Source organism: Mytilus galloprovincialis, chromosome 13 (assembly GCF_965363235.1).
Source record: "Mytilus galloprovincialis chromosome 13, xbMytGall1.hap1.1, whole genome shotgun sequence".
Lineage (NCBI taxonomy): Eukaryota > Metazoa > Mollusca > Bivalvia > Mytilida > Mytilidae > Mytilus > Mytilus galloprovincialis.
Genome location: NC_134850.1, coordinates 13,558,087 through 13,584,425, shown reverse-complemented (window position 1 = coordinate 13,584,425; position 26,339 = coordinate 13,558,087). Strand labels below are relative to the sequence as shown.

Sequence of the window (26,339 nt, the reverse complement as noted above, 5' to 3'; positions counted from 1 at the left end):
GTGGGGTATAAATATAACCTGTAGCACCACAAACCCCCAAGAGTGTATAAAACAATAGTTGTAGACTCTTGATTGAATCAGTAATGAAAGGTTGACTGTCAGCAAGAAATAATAAATTTCAGTCGTGCACCTAATGATGACAATCAAAGTCTCCATTTCAGGTTGTTTTACAAATATCCATCTCACAATTCCAAAATATACGTACATTCATTACTTTTGTACAAGTTAAATGATTTTCAATTTTCATGATAAAACAATGGTAAAACACTCTGATGTAATTGGTAATGAAAGGTTTTTGTTTTTCAGGAGTTTTTTTTCTCAACAATCTTTGAAAAAACATATTTTGACACCTTTTTAGACCCAATAATAAAATATCGAATGCATTTGAGGTTTGTAATAACATCTATGAAGCAACTGGGCTAAGAAACAGTTCTAAACGTTATTTTTACTGTTTGCACTGTGACCATCTAAAAATAGAAATCTATGTATCCTTAAGGATACATTTGACATGCGCCCGAGGATACATTCCGAATGATCAAGGGCCATAACTCGATAATTATTAAAGTGACCCCACCAAATTCATCATGATCTGTATTTTGTGGTACGTAAAAAACATTGTGTATAGGTTACTTAACATTTGGTTGAGGCATCTTAAGTTAGAGAACATGTACATCAGCTTTATAATTCTGAAGTTTCCTTTCTATATCCTTCATGGAGGCTTGCATTTCATCATGAGACTATCAAGTTCTGTTTGATTGTCATTCATCTGAGCCTGTACACGTTTAAGCTGTTTGACAGCATCTTCCTTTACACAAACAGCTAACTCTGCTTGTTGTCGAAGATCCTTAATGTTATTTTCTAATTTCTTTCTGCTGTTGAGAGCATTAGCTCCCTGATAACGTTCATCTTCTAATTCAGCCTCCAACTCTCTCAACTGAAAAATAATAGAATGTTTAACCGTTTAAAGTTAAAGTCAACTTACATAAGTAAAACGTCCCTAGAACTATTAAGAATAATTGAAGGTCATGAGCCTGTAATCATGATTGACATTTTAATGTAAACCTAATATTTTGGAAAACTATCTGAATATAAAAACTTATAGTGTAGTGAATAATATTGAAATCCGACAAAATGTTACTGTCCTTCGGGCCAGGTGAGCTAACACCTGAAGTGGGACGAACGAACAGACGGAAGGAGGCACAGACCAGAAAACATAATGCCCCTCTACTATCGTAGGTGGGGCATAAAAATTTGTAAGGGTTCCTCTCACCTACTTTTGCTGTTAATTGAAAGCTCAACAAAAATGAGGATAAAAAATAATAAAAATATTCATTTCATTACTATCTTTTGATTTTTAGAAGCTTCTGTCCAAGTTTGGTAAAAATCCAGGATAGTTTATGAATCTAATAAATGTTTTAAAAACTTAACTGCAGACTGCATGTAATGTTAACTGAAAGAAAAACTAAGTCTATTTATAAGTAAAATACAGAAAAACAGGTAGAAGATTTGAACAAAATTAACTTTTTGATACTATCTTATAATCATAAACATTTGGTACAAGTTCAGGATAGTTTAAGAAAGTTATAAAAATTTCAAAAACTTTTAAAGTCATAAGAAACCTCAAATAAAAAAAAAATAATGCATATGATTTTTATAACTCAATGGATAGTTTTCATTATAAAACTTATGTACATATACTTTTTTCTGAAGAAAATTCTTTAATTTATTCATATTTAGAAGAAGTTTACTTTATTTGAATAGCTTCCTTCCAGCAAGCAATTCCCCCGACATATTTTCCGTATGCAAGGTGACCTCAGTGTGACCCATCTCGTAAAAATCCGGTGACCACAATACGCATGGATGTCCTTAAAATAAACTGTTATCTGAATTTACATTTTAAACACGTGCTCAATTTCCATGCTTTTTTGTTTATTTTTCGTCAATTGTTGACAAACAGGTGACAATCGTTAAACTTCGGCTTCAATACACGAACTTTAATTACCTGCCATATTTTCACAACAACACTGACCGATTGAAAATAAAATTGACAATTATACGAAATTTGCACGAAAAAATTGATAAATTCGAGCACAGAAGAAGTTTATGATGTCTGTATGCATTGGTTCAAGAATTGGAAGAACATTATTTTTCACCGGTCACTCGTTTCTTATGACTTTAACCACAATGAATATTTGTGGACAAAGACGCTGCTGCTGACGGAATGTAGGATCGCTATGTCATGCTTTTTTCAACAAAAGTCGAAGGCTAGACAAAAAACATTTATTTATTTTTTCAAACAGAACAATTAATTAATCAATTTAAAATGGAATAAATTATTAATTTTCATAGTAAAACATATGTTACCTTCTTTTCAGTTTCAAATTTCTTTACATCTTGGTTTTCCTTTTTACCAGTATCTACTTTCTTAATAGTGGCATCCAGATCTGAAATATACATAAAAGTGTGGTTTAAAATAAAACTTGTAAAATCCAAAAATATTATTGTTATCGCAATTCTCTGTTTCGTTAGTCTATTATTATGAGTAAACACTTATATTTGAGCATTTTTGAAATAAAATTTGAGTGTATTTTCAAACATTATTTGTTGCTTTAAGATCAATAAAATAATCACCTCTTTCCAAAGCCAGATTTTGACTTTTCAGGATTTCCTTCTGTTGTTCGACTTCAGCTTTTAGATCTTCTATTTGTCTTAGTCTTCTCTGGATTGTCTCCCTTACTTTATTTAACCTTGTTGTTTCTTTCTTCAGTTGATTGATCTCATCATCTTTTTGCTGTAATACATGTTATATATAAAATCTTAATTTCTATTTTACACCAGTTTAAAACCATATTCAGCAACATAAGCTATATAAAAAAGGCTTGTTTTAATTGGTGGAAGCATCAAGAATCACAAGCTATCAAACCATATGTCAATTTAAATTGGGAGTCCAACCAATTTTACCATAAACATGGTTAGAACTCTTAACTTCAGAGTTAACAGGCTAGTGATCAATGTAGATTAAGGTGCATTGTTTTAAATTAAATTCATGTAAAACTTGGCAGAACTAAATTGAACTATGCCAGGCAGACATGTGCAGCTAACAATGCTTCCATACAACAAATATAGTTGACCTATAGCTTATGTTTTAAGAAAAAATAGACCAAAAACACAAAAACTTAACACTGAGCAATGAACCGTGAAAACGAGGTCAAGGTAAAAAAAAACCTGTACAACTGACATATAGATCATAAAATATTTCCATACACCAAATAGTTGACTTAATGGCATATAGTATAAGATAAAAAGACCAAAACTCAAAAACTTAACTTTGACCACTGAACCATGAAAATGAGGTCAAGGTCAGATGACATCTGACCGCTAGATATGTACACCTTACAATTATTCGATACAACAAATATAGTAGAACAATTGCATAAAGTATGAGAATAACAGACCAAAGCACAAAAACTAAGCTTTAACCACTGAACCATGAAAATGAGGTCAAGGTCAGATGACACCTGCCAGTTGGATATGTACACCTTACAGTCCTTCCATACACCGAATATACTAGACCTATTGCTTATAGTATCCGAGATATGGACTTGACCACCAAAACTTAACCTTGTTCACTGATACATGAAATGAGGTTGAGGTCAAGTAAACTAGAGGCTCTTAAGAGCCTGTGTCGCTCACCTTGGTCTATGTGCATACATGTATTAAACAAAGGACACCGATAGATTCATGACAAAATTGTGTTTTGATGTTGGTGATGTGTTTGTAGATCTTACTTTACTGAACATTCTTGCTACTTACAATTTTCTCTATCTATAATTAACTTGGCCCTTTAGTTACACAGAGGAAAATATTTTGTAAAAATTTACAAAAATTTATAAAATTAATGAAAATTGTTTAAAATTGACTATAAAGGGCAATAACTCTTCGAGTTCCCCTGAAAATTTCAGAGCAGATAAATATTGACTAGATAAACAATTTAACTCCTTTTCAGATTTGCTCTAAATGCTTTGGTTTCAGAGTTCTAAGCCAAAATCTACATTTTACCCCTATGTTCTATTTTTAGCCATGATGGCCATCTTGGTGGGTTTGCCAGGTCACCGGACACATTTATTAAACTACATACTCCAATGATAATTGTGGCTGAGTAAAATTTGGTCTAGTAGTTTCAGAGGAGAAGATTTTTGTAAAAGACTACAAAATTTACGAAAAATTGGTAAAAAATGACTATCAAGGGCAATAACTCCTAAAGGGGTCAACTGACCATTTTAATCAAGTTGACTTATTTGTAGATCTTATTTTGCTGAACATTATTGATGTTTACAGTTTATCTCTATCTATAATAGTATTCAAGATAATAACCAAAAACGGCAAAATTTCCTTAAAATTACCAATTCATGGGCAGCAACCCTACAACAGGATGTCTGATTCATCTGAAAATTTCAGGGCAGATAGATCTTGACCTGATAAACAATTTTACCCCATGTCAGATTTGCTCTAAATACTTTGGTTTTTGAGTTATAAGCCAAAAACTGCATTTTACCCCTATGTTCTATTTTTAGCCATGGCAGCCATCTTGGTTGGATGGCCGGGTCACCGGACACATTTTTTAAACAAGATACCCGAAAGATGATTGTGGCCAAGTTTGGATTAATTTGGCTCAGTAGTTTCAGGAGAAGATTTTTGTAAAAGATTACTAAGATTTATGAAAAAAGGTAAAAAAATTACTATAAAGGGCAATAACTCCTAAAGGGGTCAACTGACCATTTCTGTCGTGTTGACTTATTTGTAAATCTTACTTTGCTGAACATTATTGCTGTTTACAGTTTATCTCTATCTATAATAATATTCAAGATTATAACCAAAAACAGTAAAATTTCCTTAAAATTACCAATTCAGGGGCAGCAACCCAACAACGGGTTGTCCAATTCATCTGAAAATTTCAGGGCAGGTAGATCTTGACCTGATAAACAATTTCATCCCATGTCAGATTTGCTCTAAATGCTTTGGGTTTCGAGTTATAAGCCAAAAACTGCATTTTACCCCCTATGTTCTATTTTTAGCCACGGTGGCCATCTTGGATGGTTGGCCGGGTCACCGGACACATTTTTTAAACTAGATACCCCAAAGATGATTGTGGCCAAGTTTGGATTAATTTGGCTGAGTAGTTTCAGAGGAGAAGATTTTTGTAAAAGATAACTAAGATTTACGAAAAATGGTTAAAAATTGACTATAAAGGGCAATAACTCCTAAAGGGGAGTTATTTCGGTCATGTTGACTTATTTGTACAAGATTACTAGACAAAACAATTGGTATTTTTATGATTTGATACTATGCACATCTTTCAACATAGGTAAACATATTTAGATATCCACAAAACGTTCACAGTATTCATCAACAGATGCAGTGTTTACTGGAAAAGCAAAATGTACGGAAAACATCGCCATGCAATGTCATCAAAACGTCATCTTTTTAAAATTAGCAAGTACAATATGTTACAAACATCCATTTCTTAAATCAATGAGCTGAATAGCTCTGAGGGGAAAGACAGCCCTTGTCTCTTTTTTTTTGGGGGGGGGGGGGGGGGGGGGGGATGTATCTTTTGATAAGTCTTCATATAAGGAATGAAAAAAAGAACAGCTAGAACATGTAGAAAGGTTGACAATATTGAAGTCAATTGTTGTTGTTTAATCTAATTTTGTTACCTTAGTTTATGATTCAATTTGGACCAAGAGATCTGCATCTTCTAAATCTAAACATTCGATTAAAGTTGATAGTTAATTATGTAAAATTCAACTGATTTCTGTCATTTAACAACAACTACAATGTTTTCTGAAATCTTAATTGTGTACCACTGAACTGCAGGCTAGGCCATTTTCCATTTTTTGTGACAGTACTCTAATATTTTTAATTTTTTACTTAAGAAAGTTTATAGGACTGAAAAATCCATTTAATTTTTAATTTCTATTGATAAAGTTCCCAGTTACAACTCTCATCACAGGGATACAGGTACTAATAGAAAATAATATGATTGATGTAAACTGTGTGAAGCTTGTTTCCAGATCCTACATTTTGAAATATTTGTAAATTTCATGAATAAATAGGTTTAAACTATAAAATGCAACTTTTCTTTAATTTTTTTTTTACCATTACAATGATTCATTTGTTGGTACACACAATTTAGTTTTAATGGAAGACTACTAATCATATACTAAATGTCACATTTTCAAGTTTTATTTTAGTGGATAATTACTCATCAATTGAGGTGCTCCTGATTTGGAGGAAGATTCACAAAACAGAATTTTACAGATAAATTAAAAAAAATCGTTTCTCTCCCCAATCTCATGTATCTCCACCAACTTTGTTTACTTTGAAAGATGTTGATCTACAAATTAAAGTATTGCATGTTCTGGGGTGTAGCTCCATATACGCTGTCACGCCATGGCGTTCACATATCGGGGTCTAAAAAAATAATTTTAATACGCCGAAAAATTTTTAAAAAATACAAACGAGTAAAAAATATTAAATCTAACTTAATCAAGCAAAGTAGAAAACGATACAGTATAACTATTTTAATAACGTCACAATAATATTTCCGTCTGTAAAATCAACCCTGACCGAAATCGTTTTTAATTTTTTTGCGAGAATTTTCTTCTGGTACTGGACGTAAAAAGCAGCGTATAAAACCGTGAATACATAAACAGTTCAAAGCGTGACAAGGACTGACAAGCCTAAGTAAAGGGCAAACGCTAGACATTTTTATTCTCTCACAAAAACGCCTACCAACAGTGATAGTCATGCAGAAACACACCCAGCAACAAATCAGGACAATTTAGACACCCCTGAAACGTCAAAAATTGACGATGATTGAACTTAACTTAATGCCACATCAGTGTCATGTCAAAGCCAGTACAAAAAACCATCTTATCGAGATATTTCTTTGTTGATAGATTCGAATTCTTAGGAAAAGATGTAAAGTTACAACTTTTGCCCGACAAATGGAAAGATGTCCACACCTTCAAATTTCCGACAAGGTATATTGATCTATATTAACTCCATTTCAATTAAAAAAATATATAATGCACGTCGTTGAACTAACAGGGCTGCAGGGGTTGTTACTCACATGTTTGTTTAGATAAGGGTTGTAAATTTCGTACATTATTTTGGCAAAAAAATGACCAATTGACTTTTGTTCCATTTTTATCTCTCAACTTTGGTTCCGACCCTGAACAATTTAATGAATTACAGTAAACTTTATATGAGTTTGACTGTCCCTTTGGTATCTTTCACCCCTCTTTTATATGTAAATTACGATAACGGTAAATACAAATCTGAATTCCCTCTTTAAATTATTGTTTTGAAGGGCTACTTCATAATGTTCTGTTTTGACACCTTCCTGTCGACGAAATATTGAGGCGTCAACGCATTTAAAATAAAATAAAATCGCCTTTCAAGACTTCATCAAGCCAAGTTCCGCAGTACTAGTCCGTTACTGAAATGGTGCGTTCTGAGCAAAATGATGATAATGTTTGGAACGAGCTATACCAAACCACTCTTGATATTGCAGACCTTTTTGGTATAAATGAGAAATGACAGATTATCGGCTCTGGGTTCCACCGTGATTTTGAGGTCAATTTAGACAAGGCCATGGACGTTTTTGTTGCAGCCAAAAAAACGAAGGGCAGACTTTTGAAAAATATTCAGGATGTTTCTCAATAAAAAATGATCAAATACAGTCTTAATAATTTGCTAATCAAACCAATTTTAGGCCGTCAGAACGCACCATTTTGCGTCTAGCCAAAAAAAAAATCTTGGAGGGACAATCCCCCCCAAACCCCCCCTGGTTGGCGTGCACTTCAAAGGGACCCAGCTACGCCCCAGATGTTGATGTTTGAATTATCTACAGCAAACATAATTATGTTTAAATTTAACAAATAACAATTTATAATTAGTGCACGAACTCTGAGAATGATTTAAATAACCAGTGAAGGATATCCCTGCTTCTGCATAGTGTGGCATTATTTTATTCCAACAATGACGTCATTATAAAATATAATGTAGGTTGGATATATTTAGAATATCTCGTCATACTGATTTTTCCGGATTGTAAAAGAAACGTAAATAGTGTAAAAGAGAGCTCAAAATACGATAATTTCGCTAGAAACAGAAGGGAAATGTGTAGAAAAGTGTTTTATTTAGTCAATCTATTCATTTGTGTGTTTCCTTCTCATCAATCTCAGTAAGATTTGTTGGTGGGTTTTCCACACTATAAAAACAAAATGAATGATGTGAGGGAATGTCACTCTGGTCAACCCCATAGGGGATTGACGGCTTCAAGGCGTCTTTCCCCAAAAATGAAGAGTTAGCATGGACAAATATCTAATTGTTCAAAATATTTGAGGAAATTAAACAAAATCTCTGTTATTCCACTTTGGACTATGCGAATTTAGCATGGATGCAATTTGGGTACTCCTCATAACATAATTATTGATCGTTTGGAGTTCAGTTCAGACCAATTTTTCTATGATTTTTTATGGATTCAAAATTGAATTGGTGAATTAAACCATATAGCAAATAATGATACATCTACAAAATAAACACATAATGAAAACTTTTGTCTGAAGCATAACTAAATGTAGGTTAAAATTTAAAACTGTGAAAATATGTGCAATGTGGGTACCCTCACATTATCTCCCTGTAGTAAGGTATCACCTTTAATAATACTAAAAAATTTTAGGTTAATAAACAAAAGGTTGTATGTGGGACCAGGTAGCTAGATAATGCAACAATAACAATGCACCTGCTGAACAAAATGATTCTTTTTAATGGGTTGGTGGATCTCTCTTTTTTATACAGCCTGCCCATAAATTATCATCTATACCAATATGTACTTTAACAAAATAGACTGTCATAAAATTATGGATAATTTAAAGATATAAAAGTGTAACCTACATTTTTTTGTACTTTAACTACACCTTAGTATTCCAACATCCTACTTTAACTAACACATTTTCATGGTCCCAAAATATGCATATCCTTGCAGAAAAAAACCCTGAATATTACAACACCCTGCTTAATCCAACATTTTTTTCTGATCCCCCCAGTGTGTGTTGGATAACACAGGTTACACTGTATATCCAAACATTGAATGCCTTAATGTGACCTCTAGATAATAATTCTAGAAACAAGAATGTGTCCCCAGTACACGGATGCCCCATCCGCAATATCATTTTCCATGTTCAGTGGACCCTGAAAATGGAGTTAAAAATCTAATTTGGCATTTAAATTAGAAAGATCATATCATAGGGAACATGTGTAGTAAGTTTCAAGTTCAACTTCATCAAAAACTACCTCGACCAAAAACTTAAACCTGAAGCTGGACAGACGGACAAACGAAAGGACGCACAGACCAGAAAACATAATGCCTATAAATGGGGAATAAAAATGTGTTGTTGGATTGCTGTACATTTATATCAATTGTTAAATTTTATTACCTTAATTGTGTGTGTACTGGAATGAGTAGGGTCCTGTACTTCTAGATCTGTTACACCATCTACTCCCAAACAGGATCTGCTAGTTATCTCCCATTGTTGATTTCCTGTTCAAAATATGTAAATGAACATTTTTAAGTGTTTTAAAATATGATAATAAGGAATTGATGTATCATATTAAGTAGCTAATAGTTCATGCATACATAAAATGACAGCAGAATCAACATAATTTATTTTTGACTAGCACAGAAGACCGGTCTCCAGAGGAACATATCTATATATACTTAGTGAACAAATTTTCCTTACAAGAGTGTTGACCTTATTTTCTTCTCAACTGCACCTGTACATTACATTTAATATTGAGGATCTTTTTCATAATGTGAATAACATGCCCTTACATCCATAAAATTCACAAAATTCAGTGATTCTTCACAGGTTATAAAGTATAAATTCAGCTACTACAATGAACCCCTTAATTGCTACTGAAATATAAACTGCATACTTGGATTCCAATGTGTGATGATAAGTTTCATTCCACTGTTTTTACCATCTTCTGTGTCATCATATGTCATAGTTATCGGTCCTGAGTAAGGTACATGTCCAACTGATGCAAGACAAAAAGTGAATTCACTTTTATTCCATCTGTAAAATGTAAAGAAAGGGAATTTTTAACTCCCAATTTTGATATACACCAGTCAACATTAGAAAAGATGTTATTACTATTTTTAGTGTAGATTTTTTTTTTAATGAAATCCCTTTTATAAGATATTACAATGCTTCCACCAACAGTTTAAGAAACTTTAATTAGCATATTATTTGTCTCCAAGTTTGACTCAATGTTTTATAATTAAATACTTCTGAAGCATGATTCAAATATGTAGATTTATTTATTGTTGCTTGTGGAAAATTGATTTTGTGGTGTTAATAAATTTTTGCATAAAAATGTCAGTGTTCAAAAAAAAGTTCTATACAAAGAGGTTTTATTCGTTGAACACCATAAGTCTGATTGAACAATTCTAATAATATCCAAAGACTCTACTTTGATAGTTTTGGTGCATACTTTGAAAATTTTACCATGATAACTTTAGATCACTGACCTTCCATGTAATAGTCTTTTTAGTTTATCTGTGGTGTTGTATGGGTTGACGATATAAGGAAGGAAATTGTCAGAGGCAGATGACAAATAGTTTGCTGTCAGTGTTGCATTGTCCATTGGTTGTAATAACAAACTTTGTCCAGTAAGTATTCCAGCTGAAAATACAGGCTTAAAGCATACATATATTATTTATGGTTTTCTGGATCAAACCAGATTAATAAAAATTACATTTGTGTTTAAAATAACCATGTTGAAAAGTATGAAAAAGACACTTAATAAATTTCATTCGTCAAATAGCTTTTCTGGATTTACCTTTAACAGGAACACTCAAAGTCGCATATTTGACAGCCAAGGATGTATAAAGACTGAAACAGCAGTGAATTGACGATTGAATTCATGTTTGATTAAATTGCAGATCTTAATTTTCTTTCAGATCATTTTTATTTTTTATAATTTTCTAATACCAACTAAACATCATCTCTGTGGGCCCCGCTGTAAATAGTGTGTGATAAAAAGATTGACTGGATAAGCTGATATGCAGCACTTTTTTTTTTAAAGTTATAACATAGTCTTGTTGCGTGCTGAGATTGATTTAATTCTATGTTTTATATTTGAAGTGATATATTTGAAATCTAATTAAACTGATATTAAGCTGATCAATCTTCTCTTCCTTTGCTTTTTCTATTTTGGTTTTCAAGATATTAGCCTATTTATTGCATTTTACCCTACTTTATCCACAATGGCCATTAAAAAAAATCACTTGTTTTTTTTCACAAACTGGATGAGGTAAGTAAATCAAACTTACAATTAGAAGTTACAATGTCAATTTCATCAGGATGTGATGCATGTCTCTTTCTTTTATAACTTTGACATGTACCAGTATCAGGTTTCATTTCTAACCTAATCCCATGATCTCCATTCATCAAAGGACATACAACAGATTTGTCATTTATTACAAGGACTGACGCTATCTGCAATGGTGTACACAACACTGCCTCATTACACACTTGTAGCATCATAAAGATTGTTCTTCCTGGCTCCATCTTAAAAACATTGTTATCATCACTAAGTCTTTCTGTTTCTGACAGGGAACTATCTTGTGCAGGATTAAACTCTGACAGTCTTCTGATGTCTGCTGTGTTTATTGTCAACCAGCCATTTTGTATTTTGATGGTTCCTGAAGCATTATGGCCAATCCATGTGCATGGGAAAATATCATCTCTGAGTTCATCTGACCCCAAACACCAGTCTATATAACGATAGAAAAAACAATTGTTTAACAATCATGACAGAAATTAATTTGTATCTCACTTTTTTTGTCATGCATTTTATTCATTAAACTTTTCTAGCTATGAACTGATGATTATAGATAAAACTTTTTATTATTGATCTCTTTTCAAATTTGTGTAAATAAAGAACTTAATTAATGAAATATTTCCATTTAATTTCTATTGTTTTGGAAACTAAAGGTTTGATGAACATAGAAATAAATCACCTGGATATCCCTCCCAGTTCTTTGAAAACTACTTAAATAACACCAAGTTCTACCAAGAATAATTAACTTAAATTCAAAGTATTTGAAAACAAGAATGTGTCCATAAGCACACGGATGCCCCACTCGCACTATCATTTTCTATGTTCAGGGGACCGTGAACATGAGGGAAAATCTCTAATTTGGCATTAAAATTAGAAAGATCATATCATAGGTAACATCAAGTCTTCCAAAAAGGTCATATATTCCGGACATTTGTGTTATGTCTGGTAATAGTCCGGCTGGGCAAAGCATGAAACGGTCATTTACTTTTTAGTTTTCAAGGCTTTTCTTAAAAGTTGGTCATTTTAACATTATTCGCAATCTTCTTGACCCAACCTTTTGTCTTTAACAGCCACACATTTCCGGTCATAAAAGTGACATGATGATTAATTACTATCAAAACAACCCCTACTTCAATACTTTCTAATTTTAATAAAGGCTAATTAGTTGTTGGACAGCTGAAATCTACCTGTTCAGGTGACAGGTAAACTATTTTCAGTACCGGACATTGTATAAATTAATCGGTTTATTCAAAGTTATTTTCTACATTTCAGGGGTTTGTATGGCCAATTGAAAGTGATTTCCATGATTGCCTTTTGTGACTTGGTATTTCGGGACTAAAATCAGGATCAGATATAAAATGCATACATGTCAACCTCTGACAATGGGAAATCATGTCATGACATGACATGATATGTCAAAAAGCGTGTGAAAACGTGTGACGTAGATGCGGACTTGTTAATATGAATGTGGTAATGTTCATAATTTCATACAAAATTTTGAATATAAAAAAAACAATGTATATTCTACTATGAACTTTTATTGTATTAAACAATAAACAGTGGTCTGTTATGTTGCTTTTAAAGCACCACCACTAGGCACATATTCAAAACAACTGCCAGTTTCAAGTTTAGTTACATTTATTTGATAACAGCACACAAACAAATGTACCATAGTCAAGTTCTGATCAGAATTCCGTGTCAATTTCTTTATAATTGAAAAGGCTTTCCCACAGTAGGAATTGATATTTGACTGAATTAGCTTCATCAAGATTTGAAAGAATGTCATAATGTTTGTTTTTTTATAGCAATGTAAATTGTCCTCTATTATCTCTGCCATTACTCCCATTGCTATTGCCTGGTTAAAACTGGGTAGTTCATCAGAAGAAAGCTGGTACTATGAGAGCTGATCCAACAGTTCTGTGATATTTTTATCCCCATGGCCTGTAGAAATCTGTTCCTGTATAGGCTAGATTTGAAACTGAAATTGAAATTGAAAATGTTTTATAAATTTGATTTCCATTAGATAAACATGTTAAATGCTTATTCAAATAGCTACATTGTATTTCTCCTCTCACATATATTGGGGTTTTTATCATTGTAACAAAGAATGCACAAATTATGCGTTACTTGTCACTCGATCATTGAAACTTGAACGCCAAAAATATAATTTATAAATCTTGAATCTTGCCGTACACATCGTTTTGGCTTAACAATCGGCACTTTAGACGACGGTACAGGCCCTGAAAATGACCTCTTTCTGTGCACATTTCCCCTATAAAGTGAATTTGAAAGAAAGTCACAAAATCATTAAAACTAATCACAAACTACTTACCTTTTACTGTTTGTCCATAAAGAAAAATAAACAATAAGGCAGCCAAACAATTACTTCGAATTTTTCGGTATTTATCACCGAATAAGGAAAAAACCCGAGAATAGCGATATCACTAACGACCAAAAAATGAAAAGAACGAAAAAGCGTGTAATTGCGTGTAAAGTGGTGAAAAGCGTGTACACGCCATGTGACAAAATCCTCGCATGTAAACCGTTGAAAAAGCGTGTATTACACGCGAATATCATGTCACTTGACATGTATGATAAAATGTCCGGCTGGCTCAAATATTTCTTGGAAGCCCTGGGTAACATGTGTACTAAGTTTCAAAATGATTGGACTTAACTTCGTCAAAAACTACCTTAACCAAAAACTTTAACCTGAAGCTGGACAGACGGACGGACAGACAGACAGACGCACAGACCAGAAAACATTATGCCCATAAATGGGGCATAAAAAATAATCAGCTCAAAATAAAATAAAGATGGTCAGCCTATTTGAAGGATACAAAGTCCTGTATTGAAACTTACCATATCTATAAATAGATTGGTCTGTTCCCACAGTGAAGGTCATTCCCATTGAAGAATCAAAAGTTGTCGTCCTGGAACCATTTGGATAAATGTCAATACCAGTAAAGTCAGAAGAATCAGGAATAGTTACAATTACTCCATTAGCTGACGGGGGTTCTAGTAAAACTCTCACTCCTGTAACAAAATGTATTTATCAAAGTTGTACAGAAATCGAACATGTAAAAATGTTGTTGGTTTTTAGTTGACTAGTGTTTGGTTAATTATAGTAAGGTCGGTTTGATTGGGATATCGAGTTCATGCACAGGTGAACTCAGGTGGTTTAAAGTCATTCAAGCTATTGCAGTCAAAGTGTACAGTAGCATTTTGCCAAATGAATAGTATTATTAATTATATTATTTATTTTCAGATTTGTAGACCATTAGTATGGGGAAACCAGTAAATGTACAAGCTGATTAATACCTGTGTATTTATATGAACTTTCCAAAATATTATACTCATATTTATATTAAAATGTGCACTTATTTCAGTAAGTGGCGTCTCCCATGTAAGAGTTTGTGGTTATTTGATAAATATTTTATGTTTGTTTAAGGTTATGAATTAGAATTTAACAAGTATTATAAAACACAACACCTAAAATCTTACTTTAACATTGTTGAAGGATGTATGGAGACCTATAGCTGTTAATTTCTGTGTCATTTGGTCTCTTGTTGAGAGTTGTCTCATTGGTAAGCATTCCACATCTTCCTTTTTATAGGTAACATAAAACACAACAACTAAAATCCGACTTAACAATACCTATTTCAGTTCCATTAATTTTACTGTTGTACCTTTTATAACTATTTTGAGTTGGATAGCAAACAAAACTTTATGTTTTTAACCAAAAGGAAAATATCATATCAGAAAAAAAAACCAATGTCACTGTAGAAAAAGCAGATACCAACTGTGTGCACCTTTACGCAACATCATTGCAATATACAAAATAAACAAGAATGTGTCCACAGTACACGGATGCCCCACTCGCACTATCATTTTCTATGTTTAAAGGACTGTGAAATTGGAATAAATTCTCTAATTTGGCATTAAAATTAGAATGATCTTATCAAAGGGAACATGTATACTAAGTTTCAAGTTGATTGGACTTCTACTTTATCAAAAACTACCTTGACCAAAAACTTTAACCTGAAATTTGCACGATCATTTTCTATGTTCAGTGAACCGTAAAATTGGGGTCAAAACTCTAATTTGGCATTTAAATTAGAAAGATCATATCATAGGGCACATGTATACTAAGTTTCAAGTTGATTGGACTTCAACTTCATCAAAAACTACCTTGACCAAAAACTTTAACCTGAAGCCAAAAACTTTAACCTGAAATTTGCACTATCATTTTCTATGTTCAGTGAACCGTAAAATTGGGGTCAAAACTCTAATTTGGCATTTAAATTAGAAAGATCATATCATAGGGCACATGTATACTAAGTTTCAAGTTGATTGGACTTCAACTTCATCAAAAACTACCTTGACCAAAAACTTTAACCTGAAGCCAAAAACTTTAACCTGAAATTTGCACTATCATTTTCTATGTTCAGTGAACCGTAAAATTGGGGTCAAAACTCTAATTTGGCATTTAAATTAGAAAGATCATATCATAGGGCACATGTATACTAAGTTTCAAGTTGATTGGACTTCAACTTCATCAAAAACTACCTTGACCAAAAACTTTAACCTGAAGCCAAAAACTTTAACCTGAAATTTGCACTATCATTTTCTATGTTCAGTGAACCGTAAAATTGGGGTCAAAACTCTAATTTGGCATTTAAATTAGAAAGATCATATCATAGGGCACATGTATACTAAGTTTCAAGTTGATTGGACTTAAACTTCATCAAAAACTACCTTGACCAAAAACTTTAACCTGAACCGGGACAGACGGACGGACGAACGAACAGACGGACGGACGAACAGACAGACGGACGCACAGACCAGAAAACATAATGCCCCTCTACTATCGTAGGTGGGGCATAAAAACACCAACTATCTGCAATTTTTATACAAAAATATAACAAAACAAAATAATTATATTACTATCTTCTACAATAAACCAACCCAATAACAATTGTTTAAAGCTCTTTTGTAATGGTCAAGCAAATTAAAAGACACAACTAACACCCTCCTTTGAGTTCATACAGAAACTAAAAAAAAGTGTAACAAAAGACAACCATGATGGACTACTATGAGTATATTGTTTAAAAGAAAGAAAATTAGGTAACAGATAAAAGTAAATCTATTCATGTTGAGACTTCCAAGATAATATCAAGTCATTAGCCTTCTTCCCCCATAAGGTTTTCAAAAATATCATCCTATAACTTCCTCCTTTAAGAGTCAACTTTTACCTATCTTATCAGTGTGTGTAGCTTCAAGTCCTGCCCCATTCCGACACCGTACGGACACATAATAGGTCTTATTGTTCTGTAGAATTCCTCCAAAGCTGTTGTTACTGGCTATCTGATCCTCTCCCACTGATGTCCAGGGCTGTAGATCATCACCACCTACTAAGGTACCTATAGACCACCAATTTTCCTGTCAAGTATTAAAATGAGATGAAAAATTAAGTCCATAATTTAAAATGTAAATATCAAAATATAACTTTATTTGACATTAGAATCTGTCCTCTCTATGATGTTCCCATTCCAGCAGTTCACAAAACACCACAATAGAATTGTTTTGTTAAAATAAAACAATTTCCAGTACTTAATGAAGTTATGTATTTTTCTCACAACTTTTAATTCCATTCCAAACAATTAATTGATTGATTGCTCAATTGTGTATTCTGTTCAAAAATTGTGTACAAATTCCAGCTCATGTGTTCTTATTCTGATTAAACTTATGAACGAACCTACAGACAGGTTTTGACGATTTTTTGGAAAAATAATCCACACAATATTAAGCAAACTTGAGAATAGAATTGGGGAATACGTGAAAGAGACAACAACTCAACCAATGAGCGAAAAACAGCCTAAGGACTCTAATTGGTCTTCAATGCCGTGAGAAAAGGTTGGCCATAGGTGGCACCTAAATCGGAATATATATTGTGAAGTGCTAAACAAAGAGTCACCTAATCATAAAACTTGACACAAATGATATGGAAAATGTGTGTTAGAGCCCCTAAATGACAAAACAACAAGAGCGGTCAAAATGACAGTAAACCAGATTCTTTAACATTTATTTGTGTTCTGGCAAATATCAATATTACAAGGACTAAAACTCCTAATAGGTAAAATTTATGATTATCAATATCAAACTTGACTTCCATGTTGTCAACAATAACAACATATAAACTAGATAGAAAATGACCTTCTAGCAGGACAAACTGTGTGCCCTTAATGAATAAAGTAAGAAAAAATTACGAAGTCCTCCTACCTAGGATTTTGAAAATAGTCAAAATCGTCATTATTGAACTTGACCTCCATTTTGTTGTCAGTAACAACATATTAAAATTTTAAAAGGTTTGGTTGACTGGTTCATGAGTAAATGCACGGATACGACATTTTTTAAACTTTCAAGAACCGTTACTCCTGAACGGTAAAAGTAAAAATCGTCATTATTGAAATTGACCTCCGTTATGTTGTCAGTAACAACATATTAAAATTTTAAAAGGTTTGGTTGAACGGTTCATGAGTAAATGCACAGACACAACATTTTTTAAACTTTCAAGAACCGTAACTCCTGAGCGGTAAAAGTCAAAATCGTCATTATTGAACTTGACCTCCATTTTGTTGTCAGTAACAACATAATAAAATTTTAAAAGGTTTGGTTGAACACTTCATGAGTAAATGCACGGACAACATTTGGCTGCCGCCCGCGCACCCGACCTCTCGCCGCACCAAACCCCCCCCGGCCCGCCGTACATCCCCAAATCAATAACCAACATTTTTGACACAAAAATCCGGTTAAAAATTGCACTCACCACAATCTGACTTTCTTCATCAATACATCTCCAAAATGCTTTGATTGTACTGTTTGATGACTGGAAGCTGACAGGAGTTAGTTCCCCTTGTTTTATGTCAATATACATTGGGGTCATCTGATCAAGGTCAAACCATGGTAATGTGTCATCAATATAAAACACAGATGATGATGCTTCAGCAGATTTTCCTGAACTTAAGACGGACTTTACTAGAAACACAAGATATTAAATATGAAATTGTGCCATCTCCCATAGCAGTGCATTCTTTAATTGTGTACGAATGGAGATATTGAAATGAATGTGACAAATAGTTATCTTCTGGAAATAGCTAAAGCATTATTATATTGTGAGAGCATCAAATCATGTATTTTAAATGCATGCAAATCTTCAAATACAACACTTATATCTTCTTATTATAACAAATTTCATTCTCATTCCTGTCTGATCACTTCATTTTTGCTGTTTATAACATATAGCAAGAGGATAGTGTATATATACTTTCAAAACAAAAATGCTCTGTTTTCCTGTTACAGATTATACTTATCTAGTACCTTCAAAGAAAAGGATTGAAAATGTGTTTTACTGTAAAGTAAAAGTGTGAAATAAAACCATGCATAGTCCAAGTTATTCATACTTTGATATATAAATGTCTCATTGCCAATCATATCTCCTTATTTTTCAGTTTTGTTATGTGATGCAATGTCTAGATATATAAAGACATGTACCTGTTAAAAAGTAAGAAATAGACGTGTTGACCAACTGTCCTGTTGTATTCTCCTCTCTTTTAGCAGGCAAGCTGAGATCTGTTAACGTAAAGTTTAACAGTTTCTGTTCTGTTGGGTTGCATGTGGTTTGACAAGTGTATGGAGCACAGGGACTATAGCATGGTATACAGGGATCCAGTACTTCCTGATAAGATACCACATCTGTCATTAACTGGTCAGTTCTGAAATAAAATTTCTGGTTAGTTTTTTTCATTTGCATTGTTTTACATTTGTCATTTCAGGGCATTTTAAAGCTGAGTATGCATTAAGGGCTTTGCTCATTGTTGAAGGCTGTTCGGTGACCTATAGTTGTTAATGTCTGGGTCATTTGGAGTTGTCTCATTGACAATCTTACCACATCTTCTAAGACACAATAAGACTAGACAATTTTGAGCTTGATTAAACGTGCATGTGCACCTTTTGCCTTTTTTAAAGTAAATTTGTTGATCTCTTGATATATTTGGTGTGTTGTTGAGTTGCTGTAAACTCACCCAATACCAGCTTCATATCTGTCAATGGGTATAACTCCCCCATATCTACACATAGCATCAGAAGATGGAGGCATTATCACATTCCTGAAGCTGGCTCTAGTCGAGAACACGTCAAACAAATCTGTGATTGGTGGTACATAATTGTTCTTATTGAAGACATGGAGCAATAGTTTGGTGTCACTACTGAATTCTGGGATACCAAATATCTTACTGAACATATACCTATCTACATACACCTTCAAGCACCAAGTTTTCTGAAAAATAAAACAAAGGAATTCTTGGATCCCACATATCTTACTGAACATAGAACCATTTACATTCACCTTCAAACACCACGTTTTCTGAAAAATAAAACAAAGGAATTCTGGGATACCACATATCTTACTGAACATAGACCCATCTACATACACCTTCAAGCACCAAGTTTTCTGAAAAATGAAACAAAGGAATTCTTGGATCCAACATATCTTACTGAACATAGACCCATCTACATACACCTTCAAACACCAAGAACAAAAAAAGAAGGTACATTTCTTTAAGTTCCTATGTTTTATACATAACAGTCTTTCCATATCTAGAAACAAGATAGAGTATACCCATTGAATTCCTTTCTGCTGGGACAATTACGGCAACCAGTATATAAGAAGATTTAAGGTGTGTTTGACCAATGCAAAGCTGGTTACAAGATAGACAAGGTTGGTTTGGTATACTATTCCCCATCTTCCCACCCCATTTACCCATATTATATGTAACTTATTATTTCTTATCAATTTGTGTATAGTAAAAAAATTGATTCATTTATGAATTGCTGATTGTATATATATTTATGGTGAACATGTAAAATTATAGGCGATCTTGTAGCAAAGACACAACAATATACTGTGTTTGTTTTTTTCTACGATATCTAGTCAAGAAAAAAACTTTTTCAGAGGAGTGAAACTAGGGAGTAAATAAAATTATTTATCATATGTTTAGTAGTAAATACAGTAGTTTTGCATATGTGATAAATAGCCTGCTGTTTAATCCATATCGCGCACCCTTTATCGCATACCCTTTATCACACCCCTACTTTTTTTTTTTTTTTTTTTTTTTTTACATAGTCAGTTTTGGTTTTTTTTTTTGCTTAAGAAAAATTTTCCTCAAAATAGGTAAATTTTTTGAATGACGTCATTGTTTGGTATGTGACGTCACAAACGTCGAGTTTTCATATTGTATGTGACGTCACGAACGTCAAGTTTTCATATTTTTCGGCAAACTAAATACAACAATGAAAAATACAAAACACACAAATTAATACAATAATAAACAAAATATTTTTAAAACAACAGCACGCAAATTGTAAGGTAACACAGGTGCTTCGGATAAGTAATTGAGCAGTTCTTTTAAGGCCTTTGAAACAAGACAAAAGTAGAACTGAAGGTAACCCAGTGCTATGGATCAAAAAACAGTTCATATAATATAATACTCTTCTGTTGAAATATATGATAAAGTGTATAATACATGGCAAAATCCGTATCACATGCCGTATCACCCTCGACCAATATCATCCCTCGGGCCTAAAGGCCCTTGGGCTGATATTGATGTCTCGGGATGATACGACATATGATACGGATTTTGCCATGTATTATTCTCTATATAAACTATTTTTCAAGGTTTTTCTTGTTCACATGTTGACGAACAACGTATTTTGTTTGTTTCAACCGCTTTTTGAGGTTGTTTAAAGAAATCATTCTGTGTTTGCAGGATGATCACCATTTATTATGAAACTTCAACTAAGGTCCATATGTTTCGATAAAGCAAACTTAAGTCAGAGTGAGAGGAAAAAAATTGTGATTCTCAAAATTGTAAAGGGGCATAACTCTAGAACGGTAAGTGATACACTGTTCAAAATCTAACTTTATCTGCAGTATTGGTTCATCTTACTCTTAGCACTGTGTAAGAGTTAAAAAAAAATGGAACAAGAAAACTTATATTAAGAGTATGGAAAAGAAATGGGACAAGGGTAACAGTTAAAAATACAAGGCACATTGCCTACAGCAGGAGCACAACTATCGTCTTACCTCAATCTGATCATATTTCTCATAATCAACTACCATCTTATAGTCATGGAAACCAGCTGATGGGTCAAAATCTAGGTCATCATCAGTGTAAAGAGGAGTCAAGGAATCATTATACAATCTACACCAGGACACTAAATATGGACTTGTATCTGAAACAAATATAAATTTAAACTAAAAATAAGGATCATAAGTGTTTCTTGTTTTATATTAGACCGTTGTTTTTCCTGTTTGAACTGTTTGACACTAGTAATTTTGGGGGCCTATTATAGCTTGCTGTTTAGTGCGAGCCAAGTCTATGTGTTAAAGACCGTACATTGACTTATAATGGATTACTTTTCACAAATTGTGACTTGGATGGAGAGTTGTCTCATTAGCACTCATAAGTCATCTGTTTTTTTCTAATCACTCTAACATATATAACTGTGTAGTGTTTTAAAATTATATAGATTTCCTCATAAATTTTTATCTCTGAATTTATCAAACAATTTCATAACACAATGTAACAATATAGGTTGGTACTGACCTGCCACAACTTGTATACCACATGAAGGCTGGGCAGGTGATGTACTGGTATCTACTGGTTCCTGGTCAGTAACAGTTGTGTTGCCAGGGTTTGTGATATTGTATACAATGTCTTTTTCATTTGTTTTTACAGTCTGAACTATTTCATACGGTTGAGTTGTTGTCTGTACCATGGTAGTGGTAGACATTGTAGGTGGTGCTGTCACATTATCATTACCAAATTTATCAGATAAATATTTGGTACAATTACACGCAGTGCAGTTCTAAAACAAAAAAGAGGATCATGTTGTTATTTATAAGTTATAATTATATGCACAAATTTGATTACTGCATTATTTAAACTGACAAACCCATTGTGGATGCATGAAACTTGTATTCATCTCAGTACATTTATTCTTATGAACTTTCATCCTTCCGGCCGAAATACATTCATTCATTGTAGTCAAGATCAATTAGAATATTAAATAATTAATAATAGAAATCAAGATTAATAAATATTAACTTGAATCTTAGAAAGCATTGAATAACAAGCACATTTTTTAGAGTTCTAACATGAGCAACATGATGTTTGCCACATGTGGAGTAAGATCTGCTTACCCTTTCAGAGCATCTTCAATCACCCCCAGTATTTTATTGAGTTCCTATTGCTTAAGTTTTCTATGTTGTGTTTGTGTACTGTTGGTCTTTTTCTCTTTTAGCCATGGAGTTGTCAGTTTATTTTTGACTAGTGAGTTTGAATGTCCCTTTGATATCTTTCGCCTCTCTTTTGTATCTTTTCGTTTCATTTTTATACCACTCAAGAGTCGTAAAATAATTTTGTGATTAGAAAAAAATAAAGTTAAAATCAAATTTCTTTTCTTGATTTATCTGCACTAATCAAGAGCTTTAGGATGTACTTAGGTGAGGTTTTGGAATTTGTGTCAAATGTTTCGAACTCCTTGGTGTTTTTCCATACAATACAATGTAAAATATTTTGCCCCATAACACCCATTTATTTTTTCATATAAGACTTAATAGCTCATGAAAGGTCCTTTACCAAAATTTTAAAAGATTCTTAATTTTCTTTCTTTTGTTTTGAGACCTGATAATACCAATGCAAATATATAAGGTAAAAGTCTGAGTCAGCCTTTTCCCGCCACATTTCAAATCTCAAATATCTGGAAAAGGAGGTCCATGACCTATCAATATTTTTAGCTTATTTTTATCCTCAATTAATGCTCTACCAGCTTATAGTCTCAATTTTAACTTCTTAATTTATTAATTTTCACCTAACCTCACCTAAGTTCATCCTTAACATAAAACACAGTTGACATATTGTTGATTCATAAGTATTCATAGAATACCAATTTTTCATGGTTTTCATGGGTTCAAGGGAACAACGAAATTAAATTTTCAACAAATTACAAATTTTCTAAAGAAAGGTATGCAGAATTTGCCAAAACCACAAAAATAAATGTCCATGATTAAGCAAGGTTTCCTCAAACTACAAAAATTGGTATCCATGAAAATAAATGAATCCACAGTAAGACATTCTGTCCTACCTCTGGTATAGGTGTAATAAAACAACAGCTGCAGAATTCCTGTGTCCAGTCTGATTCCCTGTAATGATTGAAGGTAGCTATACCATCTACTGGTCCCTCCCATAACATCACTTCTGTAACAGCATGGCCTTTACCACTGACTGCTTGGATGTATACCTAGAAAAAATAAGGAAACAATCAAGTACAAAAGTGGAAAATAAACTTTTGCACAGCAAAAATAAGCATGTGTAGCAACAGATGAAAATGAGTGGTTAATCTATAACTAGAGGCTCTAAAGAGCCTGTGTCATTCACCTTGAGCCTTACGGCTCGCGAAATTTAACATTCTCTCGACTGGTATTTTTCGCAAATACCCCTCAAGAACATGCTATATCTGTTTAATTACACCAAATGTCTAAAATGCATTGATGATCGTGACGTTACAAGCGTCCAGTCGGAGAGAGTATTTTTTGGCAAATACCACGGCAGAGAGGGTAAAAAAGGCATATCCTTTTTGCATATACCCCGGCAACGTTAAAAATGAACGATATGCATTTGATAGCAGTAAATTTGTGAAAAATACACTGGCTATCAACCAATCAAAACCCAGGATTCTTACATAAGGTGTAATTAAGATAGATATTGACCTGATAAACAATTTAAATCCGTCCTATTTGCTCTAAATGCTTTGGTTTTTGAGTTATAAGCCAAAAACTGCATTTTACCCCTATGTTCTATTTTTAGCCGTGGCGGCCATCTTGGTTGGATGGCCAGGTCACAAGACACATTTTTTAAACTACATACCCCAAAGATGATTGTGGCCAAGTAGTTTCAGAGGAGAATATTTTTGTAAAAGATAACTAAGATTTACGAAAAATGGTTAAAAATTGACTCAAAAATTGAAAAAATACTTTGGTTTTTGAATTATAAGCCAAAAACTGCATTTTACCCCTATGTTCTATTTTTAGCCATGGCAGCCATCTTGGTTGGTTGGCCGGGTCACCGGACACATTTTTAAAACTAGATACCCTTATAATGATTTTGCCATGTTTGGTAAAATTTGGCCAAGTAGTTTCAGAGGAGAAGATTTTTGTAAAAGTAAACTAAGATTTACGAAAAATGGTTAAAAATTGACTATAAAGGGCAATAAATCCTTAATGGGTCAATTGACCATTTTGCTCATGTAAACTTATATGTAGATCTCTCTTTGCTGTACATCATTGCTGTTTACAGTTTATCTCTATCTATAATAATATTGAAGACAATAACTAAAAAGCTGCAAATTTTTTGAAAAATTACCAATTCAGAGGCAGCAATTTGTCCGATTCATCTGAAAATTTCAGGGCAGAGAGATCGTGACCTAGTGAACATCTTTTTGTATTAAATGCTTTGGTTTCAGAGATATGAGCCAAAAACTGCATTTTACCCTATGTACCATTTTTAGCCTCTTGGTTTGCTAGCGGGGTCATCAAACACCAATTTTAAACTAAATACCCTATTTAAATGATGATTGTGGACAAGTTTGAATAAATTGGCTCAGTAGTTTCACAGGATTTTCTACTAAGATATTTATGGTCTGGATGGTCTCTGGATATCCCTGGAATATCCTTGTTCCAATACCATCCCATGTTTAACCCTATCCCAGGATCAGGATATCTCAAGATTGCCCTGTGATTTTTCTCAAGATTATCCTGAGATATCCTGCACCATTTTATCAAGGGTAAAGTCCATTTCAACTTTGTCCTTTGGTGAAAACTTGTTTCTCATAATTTAATGTTGGGCTTATAAAGTTGACTACATGGTATATGCTTATCTCATTAACAAAGGCCATACTTAATGTTGATAGTTGTCTCATTAGCACAACTATTTATTTTTATATCTTTACCTCACTTATACCCCTTTTTATATCTTTACCTCACTTATATCCCTTTTTTGTTTTTCTGCAGTGTTCCGACTCTCCCGCTCGGCCTCCAAGTCTTCCTGTAATTCCTTGATTTGATTCTGTACCTCTCTCATTTGTTTCATTGAGGAAGCTTTACTGACACTTTCTTCTTCAGCACTAAAAATTGAAAATTAATACTTTTAGTATAAATGTAAAGTATCATTTGTACCTATAATGATTAATCCTTTTTTAAGCTGTCAGACAAAAGTAATACATGTTATCTGTTATAATATAGATTGCCTTCTCATTGATATAGGCACTTCTTCTGAAGTTAACCTTTTGAATTTGGAAGTTAATTACTTATCTGTCTATCATTAACCACCGCCCTTTACAAAATTATGCTTCAGATAATTTTTGTACCAGAATTTAAACATAGTCCATAAATAAAATCAAGCTGAGTCTAAATTCTACCTTGAATTAATGTTATGCCAAGTGATGGGAAAAGCTTACACTGAGCCTGCTGAACTTAAAAAAAGTAATTGTCCATGCGGCAGAAGAAATTATTTGGTTGCCATACACATGTCTCCTATAGAAATACTTGCAAGCTAGCCATCACAATTTTTACCTCTGAAGAGCATGTTGAACCTCTTCCTCTCTCTTGGATATTTGATACTGTAGATCTTCAACTTGATGTATCTTTTCATCTAATACTTTTTCTAATTCTTGTCTTGCCTGTAAAAATTGAAATTGTATTGTCAGAAAAGTAATCATTACGATAATCTTTGTACACAGAATTATGACAAAAAGAGTGGAGTCAGAGGCATTTGAATAAAAATTTTCCTGTTAAAATATACATTTAT

At 33.1% G+C, this 26,339-nt stretch overlaps 1 protein-coding gene across 1 annotated transcript; it reads right to left on the bottom strand.

Annotated features, from left to right (window-relative positions):
* Positions 1-26,250, bottom strand: LOC143057405 (uncharacterized). Its single transcript, XM_076230708.1, has 17 exons — positions 26,105-26,250; positions 25,512-25,656; positions 23,620-23,775; positions 22,080-22,341; positions 21,557-21,705; positions 19,497-19,750; positions 18,967-19,187; positions 18,242-18,450; positions 16,668-16,854; positions 14,275-14,448; positions 11,405-11,848; positions 10,601-10,754; positions 10,006-10,145; positions 9,507-9,610; positions 2,632-2,791; positions 2,365-2,444; positions 1-934 (listed from the first exon to the last, which is right to left on the bottom strand). Exons 1-17 carry the CDS (start codon positions 26,248-26,250, stop codon positions 710-712), a joined length of 3,210 nt encoding a protein of 1,069 aa, XP_076086823.1. The 3' UTR covers positions 1-709.
* Between the last annotated feature and the right edge of the window lie 89 nt (positions 26,251-26,339).

Coding starts and splice junctions, on each gene's coding strand:
- LOC143057405 (XM_076230708.1), bottom strand. CDS start 26,250: ATGATTACTTTTCTGACAATACAATTTCAATTTTTACAGGCAAGACAA. Junction 18,451..18,966: donor TATTTCTTACTTTTTAACAG/GTACATGTCTTT, acceptor TTGTGTTTCTAG/TAAAGTCCGTCTTAAGTTCA. Junction 14,449..16,667: donor TACACACACTGATAAGATAG/GTAAAAGTTGAC, acceptor ATTTTGTTACAG/GAGTGAGAGTTTTACTAGAA.